This window comes from Mesoplodon mirus (genome assembly GCF_964341445.2).
Source record: "Mesoplodon mirus genome assembly, chromosome: 8".
Taxonomy (NCBI): Eukaryota; Metazoa; Chordata; class Mammalia; order Artiodactyla; family Ziphiidae; genus Mesoplodon; species Mesoplodon mirus.
The window spans coordinates 68,420,321-68,438,446 of NC_138984.1; the positions used below are offsets into that span (position 1 = coordinate 68,420,321).

An 18,126-nucleotide genomic window follows, 5' to 3' on the forward strand; every position below is an offset into this window, starting at 1 on the left:
CACACCTATTTAAAGCCCTCAAATTCCCAGTAGTAGGCATATTTTTGAAATGTCTCTCTCCTTTATTTTAGCAATGCAGCCCACCTCACTGAGTTGATCTTGTACTTTCTTGATTCTGCGAAGTTCTGGGGTATCAGTTGTGATGGCGTATGGCTGCCCTTTTGCTTTCTCATAGTTCTCCTTGTATTTATTCTAAAAAGAATATCAGATATTAGCCTAAAACCTGACAACACAGTAGCAGAAATTTCAGGCAATGCACACATCCCCATCTTATTTTCTTAATCTTGCAGGTTATAACAATTATCATAGCTCTCTTTTTGTCCCCTACCCTGATTCTCAACAAAAACTAAAATAGATATGTTAATTGTTCTTCCTAAACACAGCTGAATACTGGAGACAGTAGAAATTTTATTATAAAATATTGTCTTGGAAATGCCCTAAAATGATTCTTTCAATATTTTTATTGTCTGAATTCACACATGAAAAGCTGGAACCTCAATAATTTTAGGAAATAAGTATGGAAATTGAGTCAAGTCTGAAAAGATTTGATTGCTAATACAATGCAAAAATATTCAGTTCAGAAGTTGCAGCTAAATCTCAGTAATTTAGATAACTGAGACACCAGCTGAATTAATGGAATATCTAAATTATGAGTATTTTGAAAAGGAATGCAATTTTATTATTTCTGCTAAATATAAGAGTTCTTGCTTTAACAATAATATGCATAATTTGTCATTATTAATGCTTCAGGAAGACTCAAGTGGAATAGTCAACAATCTAAATTATACTATTGATTTCATTACTAATCACTTTAAAAATATTACAAACCTTTGCCAACATTTTGTTCAGACCATCAGAAATTCTTGAATATTAGTGTCTGAATTAATGAGATTTTTATGGCAATAAATTGACAAATTTTTCTATCTTTGCTGAATACAACTGTGATAAAAGAGGCAAGATAATCTTGTTTTTAGAAATCTAAATTTTAGAAAACCTAAATTTTAGACCATTCAAGAAGCTGAACTAGAAATTTACCAAATTGTCCCCAGTAGTTAACACTCAACCAGAAATGAATATTTATTGGTCAACCACAACAGGATGCTTTTGACATAAGCATTAATCCTATATACACCGATGTTCCCCTAAGTATCTTTCATCTTTTTCAAACCTCCAGAGGATGTGCAATCAGGCCACCTAGTGAGACCTCACTCTACTCTGGACAATCAACAAGTCAGATCCATTCAAAGGGGTCTAAACCTGCTGCCAGTCAGTGTAACTTATAGAACTGTACATGGAAATGTAAGGACCAGGGATCATCAAAAGCAGTGATTCTCAACCTGGGCTGCACATTAGAGCCTGGGAAGCTTTTAAAAATCCTCCTCTACAGGTCCCAGGCCTGCCTGGACCAATTAAACTAGAACAGCCCAGGCATCAGTAGTTTTAAAGCTCCTCGGGAATTCCAATGTGCAGCCACAGTTAAAAAACTGCTGTTCCAAGGTACAGTAAAACATTCTGATCCTCAGTTTCAGAAGAGTTCTTAGTCTGATCCTGGTTTTTTCAACTACACATTCTTTTTCACTATACCTCCTAGAGACCTTGTTATATATTGTTAGCTAGTCTACTTGAAGGGCATCATGCTCAGACATAGTGTAGATTAAGTGCTATTTAGCTTCTGTGAACTGATTTCAACTAAATCTATATCTATAAATCTATAACTATGATTTCATTATTCTAGACTGGCTAACAAATAGTGATTAAATCCAGTAAATGCTTTATAGTTGGCCTTATGCTTATTTTGTGGGGATAATTTCAATAAGGATGCTTCCCCTGATGCTGCAATGGTGCAAGTAAATTACCTGAAAGCAGAATTCAAGTTACAAGACATATTTCTGTAAAATAAGTTTTGTCTCATACATGGTTGAGAAACAAAATCCAGCCAGCATCCAAAACAGAGTTGGTTGAGATCAGTAATTTCTCAATAATAAAACCAGATAAATAGAAGTTGTTTGAAACTTACTGTGCTGAAGAGATCCTGCATTTTCTGACTGTGTGCAATGTAAGGGGTCATGAACTTTGAAGAGTCCACCTTCTTTCGAATGATTCTCTTCCTCCCCACCGGCTTTGCTGGTACTGGCTGTGCCAGTGCCGGTTTGGACGTTTCTGATTGCCCATAGTCAGATGTCTTTGTTGTCGTAGTTTCATAGATTTCTGTTACTGTCTGAAAATTTGACATGCAGTTATGTCAAAATTTGACAAAATTGTTATGAAAGCAAAAACTGAGATACCATAGTCTTGATATACATTATTCTAACTTCAAGTCAGACTGATATCCCTGGTGTTACTTCTCGACATCTAAAGCAGGCCAAAGCAGGAAATCACATGCTATATCCATGTGAAGGCATATTGTGTGACATAAATCTGAATGCTGATTGTGTCAGATTGTATGGAATAAAATGGTTACTCTTTACTGACTTGCAACATTACCTTAAAATTCCATTTGCCTAAAGGAACACCTTAAGATAGGATAAAAATCAAAAATAAAAATATTTTCAAACATTTAAAAATCTTCTTAAACTGCATGGGTAAAGTAAAAGCAAACTGGGATCAGGGAACAAAAAAATGAAGACAATCAAATAAAGCTCAAATTCTTGACTTTAATATTAACTTTTAAATGATTCTAAGAAAAAGTTGGTTGCTTTTTCTGCAGGTGTTTTAATCATTCTGTAGTATGAGACAAAGAATGATGAACTTGAAAAAATGAATCACATCAATATTACAAGTGATTACCATTCTCTTGGCTTAGTCAGTTAGCACAGGGAGATCAGCTCGGTGCTTTGTGACCTCCCAGAAGGGTGTGATAGGGAGGGTGGGAGGGAGACACAGATGGAGGGGATATGGGGATATGTGTATACATAGAGTTGATTCACTTTGTTATACAGCAGAAACTAACACAATATTGTAAAGCAATTATACTCCAATAAAGATGTTTTAAAAAAATTAATGTGAACTGGAGTACCACTTACACTAATAAATGCTTAGGTAGACAAGAATAATGATGACAACATAATGTGGTAATTGGTTAGCCTCACAACAGTCCTACATATGTGGTAGGTGGGAGATTGTTGTTTCTTACAACAGGCTTTATAGTGGAAGAAACGAAGGTCCAAAGTTTGGGTGTAGTCCAAGGTTAAAAATACAGTACGTAAGAAAAGAAGATAAGTAGCTAAATCTTCAATCCATCTCATAGTAAAATTTCCTTCACAGCTTATATCATCTGTACCAGAGGAAGAGTTCCAGCATCAACTATGAAAATAGAAACCTAAATGATAAGGAAATTGTACATCTATGACAACTACCTCTACTCTTGTCAGATCATTGTTAATAGGTTGCTCTCTGCCCATTATTACTGATGTATGGTTGATGGTGAGAAACTAACCAATTTACAACATCTACAGATGTTAGTTTTTATGCAGGCTTCAGGGTTAGCCATCCATATCACTATTTGTCATGCTCAAGAGAAACAGCTCCATGCAGAAAATGAAGCATGAGAGAGCTTGAAAAAAAAAGTTCCAACTTGGAATATTTATGGAAATAACTTTCTCAGAATTCCTAATGTGCCAAAATCTAAGTAGCATTTTATTGTATCATCAAGAACAAAGGCTTGGAGATGCCATCTCTTTTGGCAGAGCTGGTGCCCCAGAAGTTATGACACTACACAATAAAACTGTTGGTCCCCGTGCAAATCACAAGTCCAAGGCAATACCTTTGCTGCAGTCAGAGAGTGGTGATAGCCAATGACGTTATTCTAATAAGCAGCACCTACACCAAAAACTCAATACGAGTAACAGGGGAAACCATCCCTAGCCATTTTGGATATATTGAATAGTAAAAACAGGTAACGTTCATTCTTTTAACACTGGCTGCTGGGCACACAGGTGAGTGATCCTCCAGATTCTCCCTTTTGCCAGTTCGGTGGCCCTGGGAGTCTGAGAGAAGAGAAGGCTCCTTCTGCTTTAATGAGCATGCAGCTCGTGCAGGTGTGGGCTGGGTCTTACCTCCCCCGGCACCTCTTCATAGACTGTGTCCCCTGTGTAGTACTGTAAATAGAGAACAAAGTTATCATGAGAACTAAAGCAGAAATCACCTCTGCTGTGCCTCAGTAGAACCACTTGGCATATTTCACTAGTCTAGTTGGTTTTCAATATTTGTGGGAAGGAAGTAGATGAGGGAGGGTGTTCACATTTTGGAACGCATTCCAACTATGTGAAACATCAGGGTAGCTACAGTGAAAGCCCTCAGACTGGACAAGGAGATGCAGACAGAATGATGAGCAAAGTGTCTGATGCTGGCTATTTATCTGGTGAAGCTATTTTACTTGAGACAAGTAAAATCTTTTCTTACGGTACCCTAGATAGAGTTTGTTGAGAAAAGAATATAATAACAATATCTTGAGTGTGTGGGTTGGCAGAGAGGAACTGTGATAAAACTCACTGCTGACTAACAATAAAAAAGAAGAAAACCAGAAACCTTAGTGTGAATAAAATTTTAAAATATTGTTATCATGGAAATGATAGATCCAAAAACACAGACACATCTCAATTATCCCTATACCACCCTGAGTACTAAGTAATAAGAGTTTCTTCTGGAGTGATGAGCAAATTGCTTCTAGTAGCATAATGGTCCCGAAAGGGTTGCTATGGTAAAATTCCTCATCAACAAAATGTGGGAAAGTTAGGCAGCGATTTGCCACTGATGGCTCTGAGGTGCCTGCAGGCTGGATATGAAGTCAAATCTACTTTTGAACTACTTCTGACGTCACTAGCAATAAATAGACGTGGATAGGAACTGGCTGACATTTTGTTTCAGATGCTAAGGAGAGTGGAATCCTGCCCCCAGCATCAACCAGCAAAGCTGGGTGAACAGAAGGAAGGACTAGTTTAGGCCGAGGCATACAAGGAAAGGGATAAAAATGAAACACTTTGTTCATTTTCTCAGTTAACAAAATGTATAACATTTTATGCTTCATTTTTTCTTTACCACCAAAACATATTCTTGGGGGGAGGAAAAAACACTGAAGGCAAAATCCCTCTCGGGGGCCTTTCTTTTGCCCTTGGTTCAGTGAACTCTCATCAAATTACTTAACCATTGTCACTAGGCCACATGGTCTGTTTCACTTGCAGTAAAATTAGCATAAAACTTGCTTAACGCCCCCAACTCCTGTGCTTTCTTTGCTCCTGTACTATTTTTTAAAAATTTGAAATCTAATTCTGTCTCTGTGTCCTTACACATAGCAACATAAATCACAAGCTCTTACAGGACAGAGAATCTCTTGTGTGCTGTGCCTTCATCACATGGGAACTATCATTTGGACACTTTAGGAAATGCTGTTTGATGCTGATCTACATGGAACCATTTTTCTGGCCACACAAAACATCAGTGGCTTGAAAAGAAATGTTAAACTAAAGTGAATGATTCACAACTATTTTGGATTTTCTTAGCATCCAAGTAAAAGCAGCTCTTTGGTAGCCATCAAATTTTACCTTTGCTGGGCTCTCATCATTAGTAAATATGTCTTAGAAAAAAGCTTACCAAAAAAGGCAACATTATCCAAATGGTTGGCATTAACTTGCAGGCCAAATCTCACTTTTTTTTTTTTTTTTTTTAGAGCTGTGCCACTAATTAGATAGTCCATCTTTGCCTTTTCCTTTCTTTCTAAGTTTAAGTTTGAGTACAGAATGACAGTACAATTTTATTTAGTTGTCCAAGATTCCCAGGAGATATATTTTTAAAGCTAGTTCCTGTCTGTTTTGTGAATTCTTCCCTGCCCGTTTTCTTAAATCTGCCACCATCCCATTCTCATGGCATCTTTTTTGAGGTCAGAGAGACCTTGGTTCAATTCTCTCTGGCAGAAAGTCTATTAGTTTATCACCTGCTGGTCAGACCCAGAAGCAGTAATGGGAACAAAATGGCAAGGGTGAGATGCCTAAAAATAGCCTCCTCCATTTTTATGACATCTAGTTAAATCCATCAAATCTAGCACTAAGGACAATTTTCAGGGACCAATAAACACGATTAGTTTAAGAAAGACAAGGTATATTTAAGTTGGAGGCTAAAAAGTACTCCTGGTATTACCATCATAGGAAAGGCAATTTAATTTATAATTGTGTTAGTGCTTCATAGTGATTATTCTGACCATCAGGGATGTATGTAAAATGCACTAGTGATAATACTGAACACTGAAGACATGACCTTTGGCATTTAAGCCAGAGAAGTTGAACATTATATTGAATGAGTCTCAGTCTGGGTTGTTTTTTTTTTTCTTTTCCTTCTTCTTCTTCATATCCTTCAGTAATAAAAGCAATTTTATTTGTAGAATAAACTTTTCTTGACCTAAATATAAACTGCTCCATAAAATAATCTTCCAAAGACAAATTTTGGCACATTCAATTTGAATTTGATTCTGGGTAACTCTTAAAGTTAATTTCATTCTTATTAAAAAGCACCTATTTTCAAAGCTGCCTCCATGTATCTTGGGCACTTAGAGATTTTCACATGTGTAGATCATCACGGTTAATTGGTAATTATTAAGGGCCTTCAGATTCAATGGCAATGTATCACATGGATGCTAAAGGCAAGAGGTGGTAAAGAAAACCCACAACATAATAAAAAACAAAATAAAATAAAATAAATATAAAAATATATATAAATATAAAATAAACAATTAACAACTTTATAACTCATGTCAGATATCCACCAATAATCTTAAGGGAATATTTCAAGATGCCCACTATGATCTTTGTTTCTTTTCAAAATTCAAATGCAAAAGCTAGTCTTGTTCCCTTGGGTAAATATATTGGAGTTGGTGGGGAAGTGCGGCTCCAGCAGTCACTTGTGAGACAAGTAAAAATAAACTCATGAGTTTGCTTTTATATATGTATGTGTGTGCACATAAACACATATATAAAATCTCCCATATGACTATAAGCTCATATATATATATTATTCTGAACACTTGGTCCATTTTGCCCTATACGTGGATAATTAGCTAATTGAAGCAAAGAGTAAGTAGCTCTTTTTCCTCTGTGGCTGTGCAGACACTAAGAAATAGAGTTCAGTTCTCAGAACTTTCTCTTCATCCCCTCAGTCCCTTTGATCATGGGGTCTGGGAAGTGGGGAAGAATGTAGCTTCAGAACACAAACGAAAATCTGTCTTTATCCCACACTTTTTTTTTTTTTCCTGAGAGTTTAAAGAAAAGCAGAAGTGGGAAACAGTGATACTTCTTTTCAGTTCCACTCCCACATAATTATAGTGAAACTGAACGTAAAATATTCCTTTCTTATGCTTTAATGATGACTCTTTGAGAAGTTATAATAGACAATGTGTTTTTCGAATGATTAGTTCACCTACACGATTTTGACTGTCGCCACATAAAATTCTCTGCTGTCAGAGTCAGGATTTTAAAAAATCTTACCTCCACCACCTCCTCATATTCTTCGTCATCTGCCATTTTCCCAGAGTAGTAGTGGCACCTACAAACTTTTCATGTTCCAGACGAATGAAAATACATTAGAATCTATACACTAGAAAACACATTAGAATCTATCCCCAGGACTGAAACCATCTTATAACATTCTAAAAACAGAATTTAAGGCTAATCCATTCTACATATTCATATATTTTTGCAGGCTAAGTGAGAAAAGACATTTAAATACAGGTCTAAAAAAACTGAGGCTTCAAATTTCTCTCTCTTGATTCCCGCAGGAATATGTTTTGTATTGCTACTTCTAGCTACATGATCAATTTAGCTAAAGTTGTAAAAGGAAGCTGAGGTAAGGGAGGTAAAGGGTTTGGATTCAAAGGTACAGAGTATTTACATTTCCAGATACTTGGAGAACAGTGTTTTCAAGTAAAATTTCAAGCAAAAATTTTAGTGAAAGTTCAGCTTGGCTTTCAGAAAAAGTTGGAGTTTTTCCTGGTAGCACCAAAATTCTAGGAGGGCTGCCTTAGGTCTCCATCCTGTTTTACTACATTGTATGCAATAGATCCTATGCTTCAAATTAGAACACATAAAAATAAATCTGTCAACTGACATTAAAAGAAAAAATAGAAACCTCAAGGCAATGGGGTTATTCTCTTCCCGAACACCATTGGCCTGTGTGGATTTTCTTCTTTTGTTTCTGTAGCTCTGTTCAAACCTGAAAAAAAAACAAATTGTTAAAGCATTGATTGAAGTACATATGAGATGGTGGGTCTTTGGCCTAAGCTTCTAATTCAGGAACTAGCAAAAGGATCTCCCAAGGCCTTCTTAGTTTGACGCCAGAGAGTAGGACTCTCTCTTGATAAAAGTGGATGATGATTTGGAGCAGCTGTCCTTTCGCCCAAAGATATTTGCCATGTAAATCAATACCCCAGCTGTGGCTGGTTTTGTTACGCTAGCAAAACTGCCTCTCCTTCTGAGGCAAATGAAGCCCAGTAGAACCAGATAAATATAGGAACGTAGAACATAGATCCTTTTTGTACTAATATATTTAGAAAAAAAAGGCAAAAAATGAAAAAAAATTTGTTAGACAAGAGAGCCAACTCAGTCAAGCAATAAATTGGTTAATATAGGACTCGACTCTAATCACACACTACATGTCACGTATTAGTAAGGTCTGAGTAGGGCAATGGGGTTACAGACTTTCCTAGTCACATTTGCATCACTCATTTACCCAGTTACAACCCAAACTTTGGAAAATACTTCAAGGGAAGTTGTGGAACATCTCCTGAAAGAATATTACAGAAAAAGCCATAAATTGGCCTTACCTTCAATCTACCAAATAAATTTCCTCAGCAGCAAAGCCTCTCCCAACTCTCCCCTCCTGAGAACCCCAGGCAAGAGCCAGCGAGGAGCCTGGGCTCCGAGTTATCATGTGGCCAGAGCAGCCAATCAGATCTCGAGTTGCTCAAATTTCAGAGGCTAAATATACTGAGTGATCTTCTGAAAACCACCTGTTCATCAATTCCACTAAAGGATAAAGGGTAACAAATTGCTTGCATAGAAGTATTCAAATGTAATGGAATTTTACCTGACTTCCAGAGTACGGGGTTCAAATTTATGTTTAATCTCTCATTTCCTACAGCTCTGTTTAATACCATATTCATGCAAAAGAATTTAGAAGAAAATCAGCATGACTTTGAGGGGCTTTAACCCTTCTGCAACTGTTTTCTTCCTGTCAATTTTCCAATCTTCATGGAGATAACTATGCTCGCTCATATACAGCTCACCAGGTGAGCCACAGGTAAGTCACAGGTGTTGATGTGAAAGAAACAGAGGAATAAGATCCAGAAAGCATCAAGTTGGCAAAACCAATTTTTAAAAATGTGATAAAATGAAGTGATTGGTGAAAATACTTGATGGTGACACTAGATAAGGTATCCACAGGGCGTAATTAGAGAGATTAGGCCCCATCATTTTTCTATTACGAAACCAGGTGGGGAGGATGCCAAGATCATGTTCATCACCTTCTCCCTTTCTAAGCATGCCTAGCTGCTAGGAATGCAGAGCCTCTCATATGTAACTGGGTTACTGATTTTCTATTTACTCAAATGCTTCCTAGAAGCAAAGTGTGAATGCAGGCACAAAAGGGTTCAATTTCTGAACAGCAAGGGCAGATAAAATGGAAATCAGTAAATTACTAGAAGATAATGCTCTATAATGCAAGTCAGAGTGTAAGACATTGACTTTGTAAAAATCATCCAACAATTTTCTACCTGAAATCAATTTTCACTGATTTAATCCCTTTCCACTTCCCTGTACTAAGGCAAAAACCCCATGGGTCACTCACATCTTGATATGGATTTGAAACTAAATATATTGTTATAGTTCTTTTTGGTTAAATGTTAGGAAGTAATGTCACATTTCAAACATACGTACCTCTCCCCCTTCCATGATTCATATGGTGGTAAAATTTGAACATCATTTTATCATCTGAATTAATTATACCTGTTTATTTTGTTTCCACAGGTTTTTTGTGTGTGTGTTTTTTTTTTTTTTTTTGGTACACGGGCCTCTCACTGTTGTGGGCTTTCCCGTTGCGGAGCACAGGCTCTGGACACGCAGGCTCAGCGGCCATGGCTCACGGGCCCAGCCGCTCTGCAGCATGTGGGATCTTCCCGGATCGGGGCACGAACCCGTGTCCCCTGCATCGGCAGGCAGGCTCTCAACCACTGCGCCACCAGGGAAGCCCGTTTCCACAGGTTTTATGACCAAGGAATATTTGTGTGGATTATGAGATCATTCACCTGGCAGCTGCAAGCTAGAAGATTTATGACTTACTATTCATTATGTGCTTTTTAAAAGATGGTGTTAAATTGAAAAATAATACGGGCCTTTTACAAATATATATATAGTATAAAAATATATAAAGTAAAAAATAGGCATAGATTAATGCTTATCTGGAGTTATGCCCTCAGGACGAAAGAGCACCTCTATTTTCCTGGCCTATCAACGGCCTCTTCGTGGAAAAAGAATCAATTGACACTGATCTATTGGTAGCTTCTTATCATATGCCTTATACATAGTAAGTGCTCAATAAATGTTAGCTATTATTATTTTTAAATTATTACATCTTTAAACATTTTATTGGAATCTTTACTCTTTACTCTATATTAGACTGAAATACCAAAATATTGTGAAGCTTCTGAAACCAGTCGGTAGTTAGTCTCAGAATTTATGAATCAATAGGAGTTTGGCTATAAGCCTATATAATTGGCTACGAAACAAAGCACGGTACAGTGAGGTACCAATAGCAGAGCTTCAGATGATGCTTTCTGAAATATCAAAGTATAGAAGTGTCACGTCTGGGGACCAGAAAAGAATTGATGGAGGAAATGGCATTGTAAAAGAGTATTTGCTGCTGCAGTTTGATTTTATTAATTATTTTAACCAAATTTTATCTGCACATCATTTAAGAATCAAATAGTTTTGCAAGGCTTGTTATTAAAATCAGTGCCTCCTGTTTCCACTATTCCTTTATTTTTCCCATCCTGGAAACAATAATTTTAACCCTTTTAACTGAATCTTTTGTTATTTATCTCTACACATTTAACAAAATGTCTATATTATTCTTTTCTGATTTTTCCAGTCATTTGTATTATCTGTCAGGTTCCCACCTTGGAAGATCAGGCTTTAGTTCTCTTTCATATAACCCCCACTCTCACCAGACACAAGCCTCATTTCCCAACTCTATCCTCCCAATAATGTTCTATTTATGTAATTCAGAATTCAATGTTTACATTATTATGATTAGCAAAAGGCCATTCATAGCTGAACCCCATATATATATTATGATTATTTTTCTTTTCCTGCACAAGGGTTTGTTTTTCTGCAAGTTGATAGTTTTTGTTGCTGTTGTTTTTGTTTGTTTTCTGTCTCTCCTTTTTTTTCTCCATCAGCTTCACTTTTCCAGATAAGCAGTATCCAATAGAGCTCTCTGCAGTCATGGAAAAGTTCTATACCAGCACCACAAAGATGGTAGCCACCAGCCACGTGCGGTTATTGAGAATTCAAAATATGGCTGGCATGACGGCAGAACTGAGTTTTTTTTTTTTTTTTCAGAACTGAGTTTTTATATATATATTTTTTGTTTAATTTAAACTTAAATAGTCACATGGGGCTGGTGGTTATGGTGTTAACAGCACAATTCTAGAGGCTTATCACTACCTCAAACTTTCTGTCTAAATCCGCTCTTGGTGTTTTCAAAGACATCAAGTAGCAATTTATAGTTATATCCATTTCACCTTAGATCCCTCAGGGAGCCTTTTGTTCTATCCAACCTAATTTCCTGGTACTCAGGTCTCATCTTGATGCCCCTCACTGTCATTCTGGGGATTATGTAGGTTATAATATGAAAATTCCCACTCCTTTAACTAACATTTATTATGTACAATGTAGCAGGCACTGTTCTAGGTGCTTCCATCCTGCAGCAGGAGTTGACTAAGCACTTCTTGCTTTTTAATGGAACCGCAATTTAGTTTGGGACAGAAATATGCTAATTTAAAAAATACATTCCTCCTCAATTCCTTAAATGTTAGGGGAAAACTGTGACATAGTTTTGCCAATAAGATTTAAGTGTAATTCTAGAGAATAAACCTTCTGGGAAAGGTATGATTTTACTGAGGGGCAGGGTCAGATTCAGCAGGCATGTACTGTTTTCCTCTTTCCATTCCACCCTTCTCTAGGCCTGGGACACAGATGTAATGTCTAGGGGCAGAGCATGAGGGTGTAAGTCATACACTAAGAAAGGTAAAGCTAGAAGGAGACTCAGGCTTTAATAACCCCCTTAATTTTTATATTTTGTAATTATTTTATAATTTAATAAGTTTAGTATATAATTGCACAAATAATTACATTGTATTTTAAAATTTCCTGCATATTATATATTATTTTTTTCTATTTTGCACTTTACCAACTACTAATAAAGTTGGTTATTTTTTCATATGTTTATCGACCATTTGTATCTTTTATTCGGTATATTATTGGCCCATATCTCCCCACCTACACTGATTTATAGTCATTCTTTTTCTTTTTTAATTTTATTTATTTACTTATTTATTTTTGGCTGTGTTGGGTCCTCATTGCTGCGCGTGGTCTTTCTTTAGTTGCGATGAGCGGCGGCTACTCTTTGTTGCAGTGTGCGGGCTTCTCATTGTGGTGGCTTCTCTTGTTGCGGAGCACAGGCTCTACGTGCGTGGGTTTCAATAGTTGGGGCACGTGGGCTCTAGAGCACAGGCTCAGTAGATGTGGCACACGGGCTTAGTTGCTCCGCGGCATGTGGGATCTTCCCAGACCAGGGCTCGAACCTGTGCCCCCTGCATTGGCAGGCGGATTCTTAACCACTGCACCACCAGAGAAGCCCCAGTCATTCTTAATATATTATAGCTATTGGCCATGTGTTTCTTCTGTGTGTTGTATTTCCTCCAAGTTGTTTGTGGTGTGTGTGGCCAGAGATGTTCTAAATCCACATGCAGTCAAATCAGGCAATCTCTTCTTTCCAGTTTCGACACTACTTAACAAGTAAATTGAATTTGAAATGCCACTTTTAGCACTTGTTGAATTAACATGGATGTCTGTTTCTAGTCTCTTGTGTTTTTTCTTGTTTTTTTCTCCTTTTACTTTCTGGGTTTTTGTTTTTGTTTTTTACTTTAATTTTGTTTTTGTTGTGAAGTATAATATACAGAAAACTGTATAAAGCTTATGTGTACAGTTTAGCAAACGGTGGTAAAGTGAGCACTTATATAACTATCACTTAGGTACAAAAAGGTCATCTCTGTCGTGACCTTGAGAGTAAAAATTTCCTTGCTTTTATTTTTAGTTTCGCCACCTCTGTATGCACTCCTAAACTATATAGTTTAGTTTTGTCTGTTTTTAAATTTTATATAATGGATTCATGTTGTATGTAAATTTTATAACTTAACTTTTCACTTAATGTCATTACTTTTATTATTGTATAATATTATCATATAATAATGTTTATTATTGTGTAATAATTTAATTATTGTACAATATGACAATACTTCTATTTATCCATTCTGCTGGTGAGGAGGAACTGAGTATATCCAGCTTTTGTCAGTTAAGAGCAAAGTTGAAATGAACATTGTTGCACGTGTATTCTGGTACTCATAGACAATTAACTGACCAGAGTATGTAAGTAGGCAGGTAAATTATAGGTCGAGGAGTATGCTTATCTTCAACTTTATTAAATAATGCTACCTGTTTTCCAATGTTGGTACCAATTTACATTCTTATCATGTAAATTGATAAGAATTTTTTACATTCTTTACATGTATACTCTTAACCTGGCCACCACTTAAGATTAAGCTTTCTAAATTTCATCTGTCTGATGGGTGTGAAATAATGTAATCTTGTGGTTTTAATTTGCATTTCCATGACTACTAGTAAAGTTGAACTCTTTTTTCGATGTTTATTAGACATTTGGATGTTTTGTTGTTTTTTGAGAAGTGTCTGTTTAATTCTCTTGCCCATTTTTCTGTTGAGTTCTTGGCCCCCTGTTCATTGATCTATTAGTATCCTATAAAGGATACTAATCCTTTGATGGTTATATATGTTGTAAATATCTTCCCCTCTCTGTGGTTCTTTTCATTAGTTTCACACTGACATTTCATGAACAGGAGTTCTTAGTTTTCATGTAGTCGACCTCATCAATTTTCTCCTTTGTGACTAGTGCTTTCAATAATGGACATGTGGACACGGAGGGGGAAGGGGAGGGTGGAATGAATTGGGAGATTAGGTCTGACATAAATACACTACCATGTGTAAAGTAGATAGCTAGTGCGAACCTGCTGTATAGCACAGGGAGCTCAGCTCGGTGCTCTGTGATGACCTAGATGGGGGGGAGGGGTAGGTCCAAGAGGGAGGGGATATAGGTATACATAGAGCTGATCCACTTCATTGTACAGCAGAAACTAACACAACATTGTAAAGCAGTTATACTCCAATTAAAAAAAAAAAATCTTCCCTAAGATCATGAAGATGTGTTCCTGTATACTCTTCTAAATACTAGGAGTCTTACCTTTCATATTTGTGTTTAACCTATCTGGAAAATTTTTTTTTATATAATGAACAAGAGATCTAATTTTATTTTTTGCATATGGATAGCCAATTATGCCAGCACCTTTTATTAAAAATTCCATTGTTTCCCCACTGATGAAATTCCTCCTCTGGTATCAATCTTATCCATATATGTATGAGTTCTTTCTGGACTCCCTATTCTATCCACTGGTCTACAATATCACACTGTTGTAATTCTGTAGCTTTATGATCTGCCTTGATGTCTGGAAGAGCAAGTCCTCCCACTATATTATCTGTAAGAGAGTTTTGGCTCTACCTGTCTTGGATATTCTACATAAATTTTAGAAGTGGCTTATCAATTTCCCTAAAAAGTGTTCATTCAATTAATCTATTTGACTCTTCCTAAATCAGTATCACACTGTTCTAGTTATTGTAGCTCTTTTGTATGTTTTGATATCTGTAGGGCAAGCTGCCTTCATTCTTCTAAAATTCATTTAGATATTCTTATACTTTTGTTCTTTTAGAAGTACTGAGAATTAGTTTATCAAGTTCCATGAAAATTATCTTTGGATTCTTTTTTTTTTTTTTTTGCGGTACGCAGGCCTCTTACTATTGTGGCCTCTCCCGTTGCGGAGCACAGGCTCCAGACGCGCAGGCTCAGCAGCCATGGCTCACGGGTCCAGCTGCTCCGCGGCACGTGTGATCTTCCTGGACCGGGGCACGAACCCATGTCCGCTGTATCGGCAGGCGGACTCTCAACCACTGCGCCACCAGGGAAGCCCCTGGATTCTTTTTTAATAATTGCATTGAATTAGTAGATTTTGCAAGAATTGATACTTGATAATGTAATCTTCCCATCCAGATTCTTTTTTACATCCATTACTAAAGTTTTATGGATTTTGTTATATAGGTCTTGCACATTAATAGTATAAGTGTATTTCTAGGTATATTAAAGCACTTATTTTCACTGTAAATTAGATTTTGTATAGACTTTCTAGTAGATACTATGTATCAAGTTCTTTTTATTCCTGTTATTGATTTGTCATTTACTACTATTAATAACTTTTTCATAAAATTTATTAGGATTTTGAGAAAGGTGGAAATAAATGTGTGTGCTCAGTCAGCCATCTTGAATCCAAAGCATGGACACAGCATTTTTGAGTGAATTTAAGATCCAGAAATGACAGGGGTAAGAGCATTCCAGGATTAGTAGATAGCATGAACAATCACATAGGGGTGGGAAAGTGTGTGGCATGTTTGAGGAATGAAGATTAATCTGGTTTAGGTCAAGTAAGGTATATATAGAGAAGTAATGGAAGACTCTAAAGTAGAAGTTATGCTGTGGAGGACCCTGAATGCCGAGCTAAGCAGTGGAAAATGGCATGTTCTGACATTCCCATATGGCTATTCTCTTCTACATAGTGTAGAGCTTTAGCTAATGTCTCTTTAGTGTAGAGACAGTAGCTAAACAAATATACATCAGAAATACATTATACAGTATACAATTAAATACATTCAATTGTGAAACATGCAGATACAATAACATAGCAGGATACGTAGGTATGAATAAGAGATTTCTCAAATTATCAAAACTCCCAGGTATTATTTGCTTTCCAAAATCCATGTCAGACATACTAAATTTCAGCAATATGCCTACTCACCCTTCTAAATACTCCTACCTCCTCCTACTGATGCTCCCTACAATGAAAAACACATAAACATGGAAGAGGGAGCTTTTAAAATTACCTTCTGATCCATTTCTAGGTTCTCTTTCTCCTCTCCCTGCTTCCTTGGAGGTCTTGGACATAGGTTTATCTTCTAAGTGAGTCCTTCATTAAGTTTCCTGGTTTCGAGAGTCCTGACTTTGAAGCAGCGAGTCTCTGGATCTCTGTATTGCAATGAGAACAGCCAAGGGCTTTCATTGTTTTGCTTCTGTTCTCCCCTCTCCACAGCCTAGCCCAAAATTGTCCTTTCAACCCACTACCCATAGATATTCAATTGTTATGCAGTAAATTATCAGAATTTACAACAATTTACTGTCCGTTGCCAACCAAACTTCGCAAATGAATGGGTCTCAAAAAAGTCAGCCTTAAATTGCTGATTCCTAAAGAGTTTCCAACATGAGATATAAAGATAAAATAGCAAAGCTGGTTTTCTTGTGTGGCTTTGAACTTACTCCATAGTCAGTACCTCCAACTCTTGCCCTCACACACAAATATACGTGTGTATGTGTGTGTGCATCCTTGCACGCATGTGTGTATGTATGTGTGTGTGGATCTTTCCAGGAAAATGACTTCCCAAATACTAGTTTGAATATATGTCATTACATTGTTGTTAAAAATAAGGTCTAGAGTTCAAAAATTATTCATTACATGTATTTGTGTATACATGTATATGTAAATATGAACAGAGAGGCAGCCATAGAATTTACAACATAAAAGGTACACCTAGCTTAGATGACAATTTTTAAAATTGAATATACATTTCCATGTCCATTAGTGATTGTATGAGCTGGTCTTAGTGGAGGAAGCTGCTGTATCACTTTCTAGTTAGCAAGAAAAGGCTATGTGAAGGAGGTGACATTTTATGAGGTCCTGTATATGCCAAACCAACCTACCTAAGCCATCCTTTGAGAGTGATTTATTAAATAGTTCTTTTAAAAAAAAAAAAAAAGGTTAACTAGTTCTTAACGCTCTTTGTGAGGTAATGAGCAGTCTGGGAATGCCTAACTCACTTGACAGAGTTTGAACTAATATCTAACTCACCTTTCCGTCACTGTCAGCGGGACCAGAACAGTTTGTTTTTTAAGAAGGAAAGTGGAGAGAGTTTATCAGCAATGTTTACATGGTTAGTCACATAACATTGGAAGTTGGAATGTTTGACAATATAGCAAACATGGGTGGGTAAACAGTGGACAATAATTGTCCCATTGATTCTCAAGTGCAGTGTAGCCCCAGGAAGACCCTGAAATGCAGGTCTATTCCTGAAATCCAGTTCAGCATGGTATGGGCAGTCTAACTGACCTATTGAACACAGGTGGTCTGGAGGTCACTGAAAAACTGGGTCAATTCTATCTTCTCCAGTGACTCAAGATATGCTTTAGGGAGGGCCAAGATGGCATTGCAGATCCTGAATTAAACAGATAATCTCAGATCCAAACTGTGCCTAAATAGAGCACTCTGGAATTATTATTTCAGTAGACAGCTGCCTAGAGTGGGCATGACTGGTGCTTGGTTACCCCTGAGATTAGTTTGGGTTTTTTTTAATAAGTTTATTTATTTTTGGCTGCAATGGATCTTCGTTGCTGCACGCGGGCTTTCTCTAGTTGCAGCGAGCGGGTCTACTCTTTGTAGTGGTGTGTGGGCTTCTCATTGCAGTGGCTTCTCTTGCTGCAGAGCATGGGCTCTGGGCGTGCCAGCTTCAGAAGTGTGGCAAACAGGCTCAGTAGTGCAGGCTCAGTAGTTGTGGTGCATGGGCTTAGTGGCTCTGCAGCATGTGGGATCTTCCCGGACCAGGGATTGATTCGTGTCCCCTGCATTAGGCGGGTGGATTC

The 18,126-nt window shown here is 37.1% G+C and overlaps 1 protein-coding gene across 1 annotated transcript in view; it reads right to left on the reverse strand.

The window, feature by feature from the left end:
- NEB (nebulin) overlaps window positions 1–18,126 on the reverse strand; it is a 264,486-nt gene that overhangs the window by 220,814 nt on the left and 25,546 nt on the right. The window contains exons 3-8 of the mRNA XM_082630423.1: window positions 16,320–16,461; window positions 8,113–8,196; window positions 7,473–7,537; window positions 4,056–4,097; window positions 2,018–2,218; window positions 85–192 (exon numbers count right to left, since the gene is read on the reverse strand). Coding sequence (XP_082486549.1) covers window positions 85–192; window positions 2,018–2,218; window positions 4,056–4,097; window positions 7,473–7,508 — 387 coding nt within the window. The 5' untranslated portion in view covers window positions 7,509–7,537; window positions 8,113–8,196; window positions 16,320–16,461. The remainder of the gene's footprint in view (window positions 1–84; window positions 193–2,017; window positions 2,219–4,055; window positions 4,098–7,472; window positions 7,538–8,112; window positions 8,197–16,319; window positions 16,462–18,126) is intronic.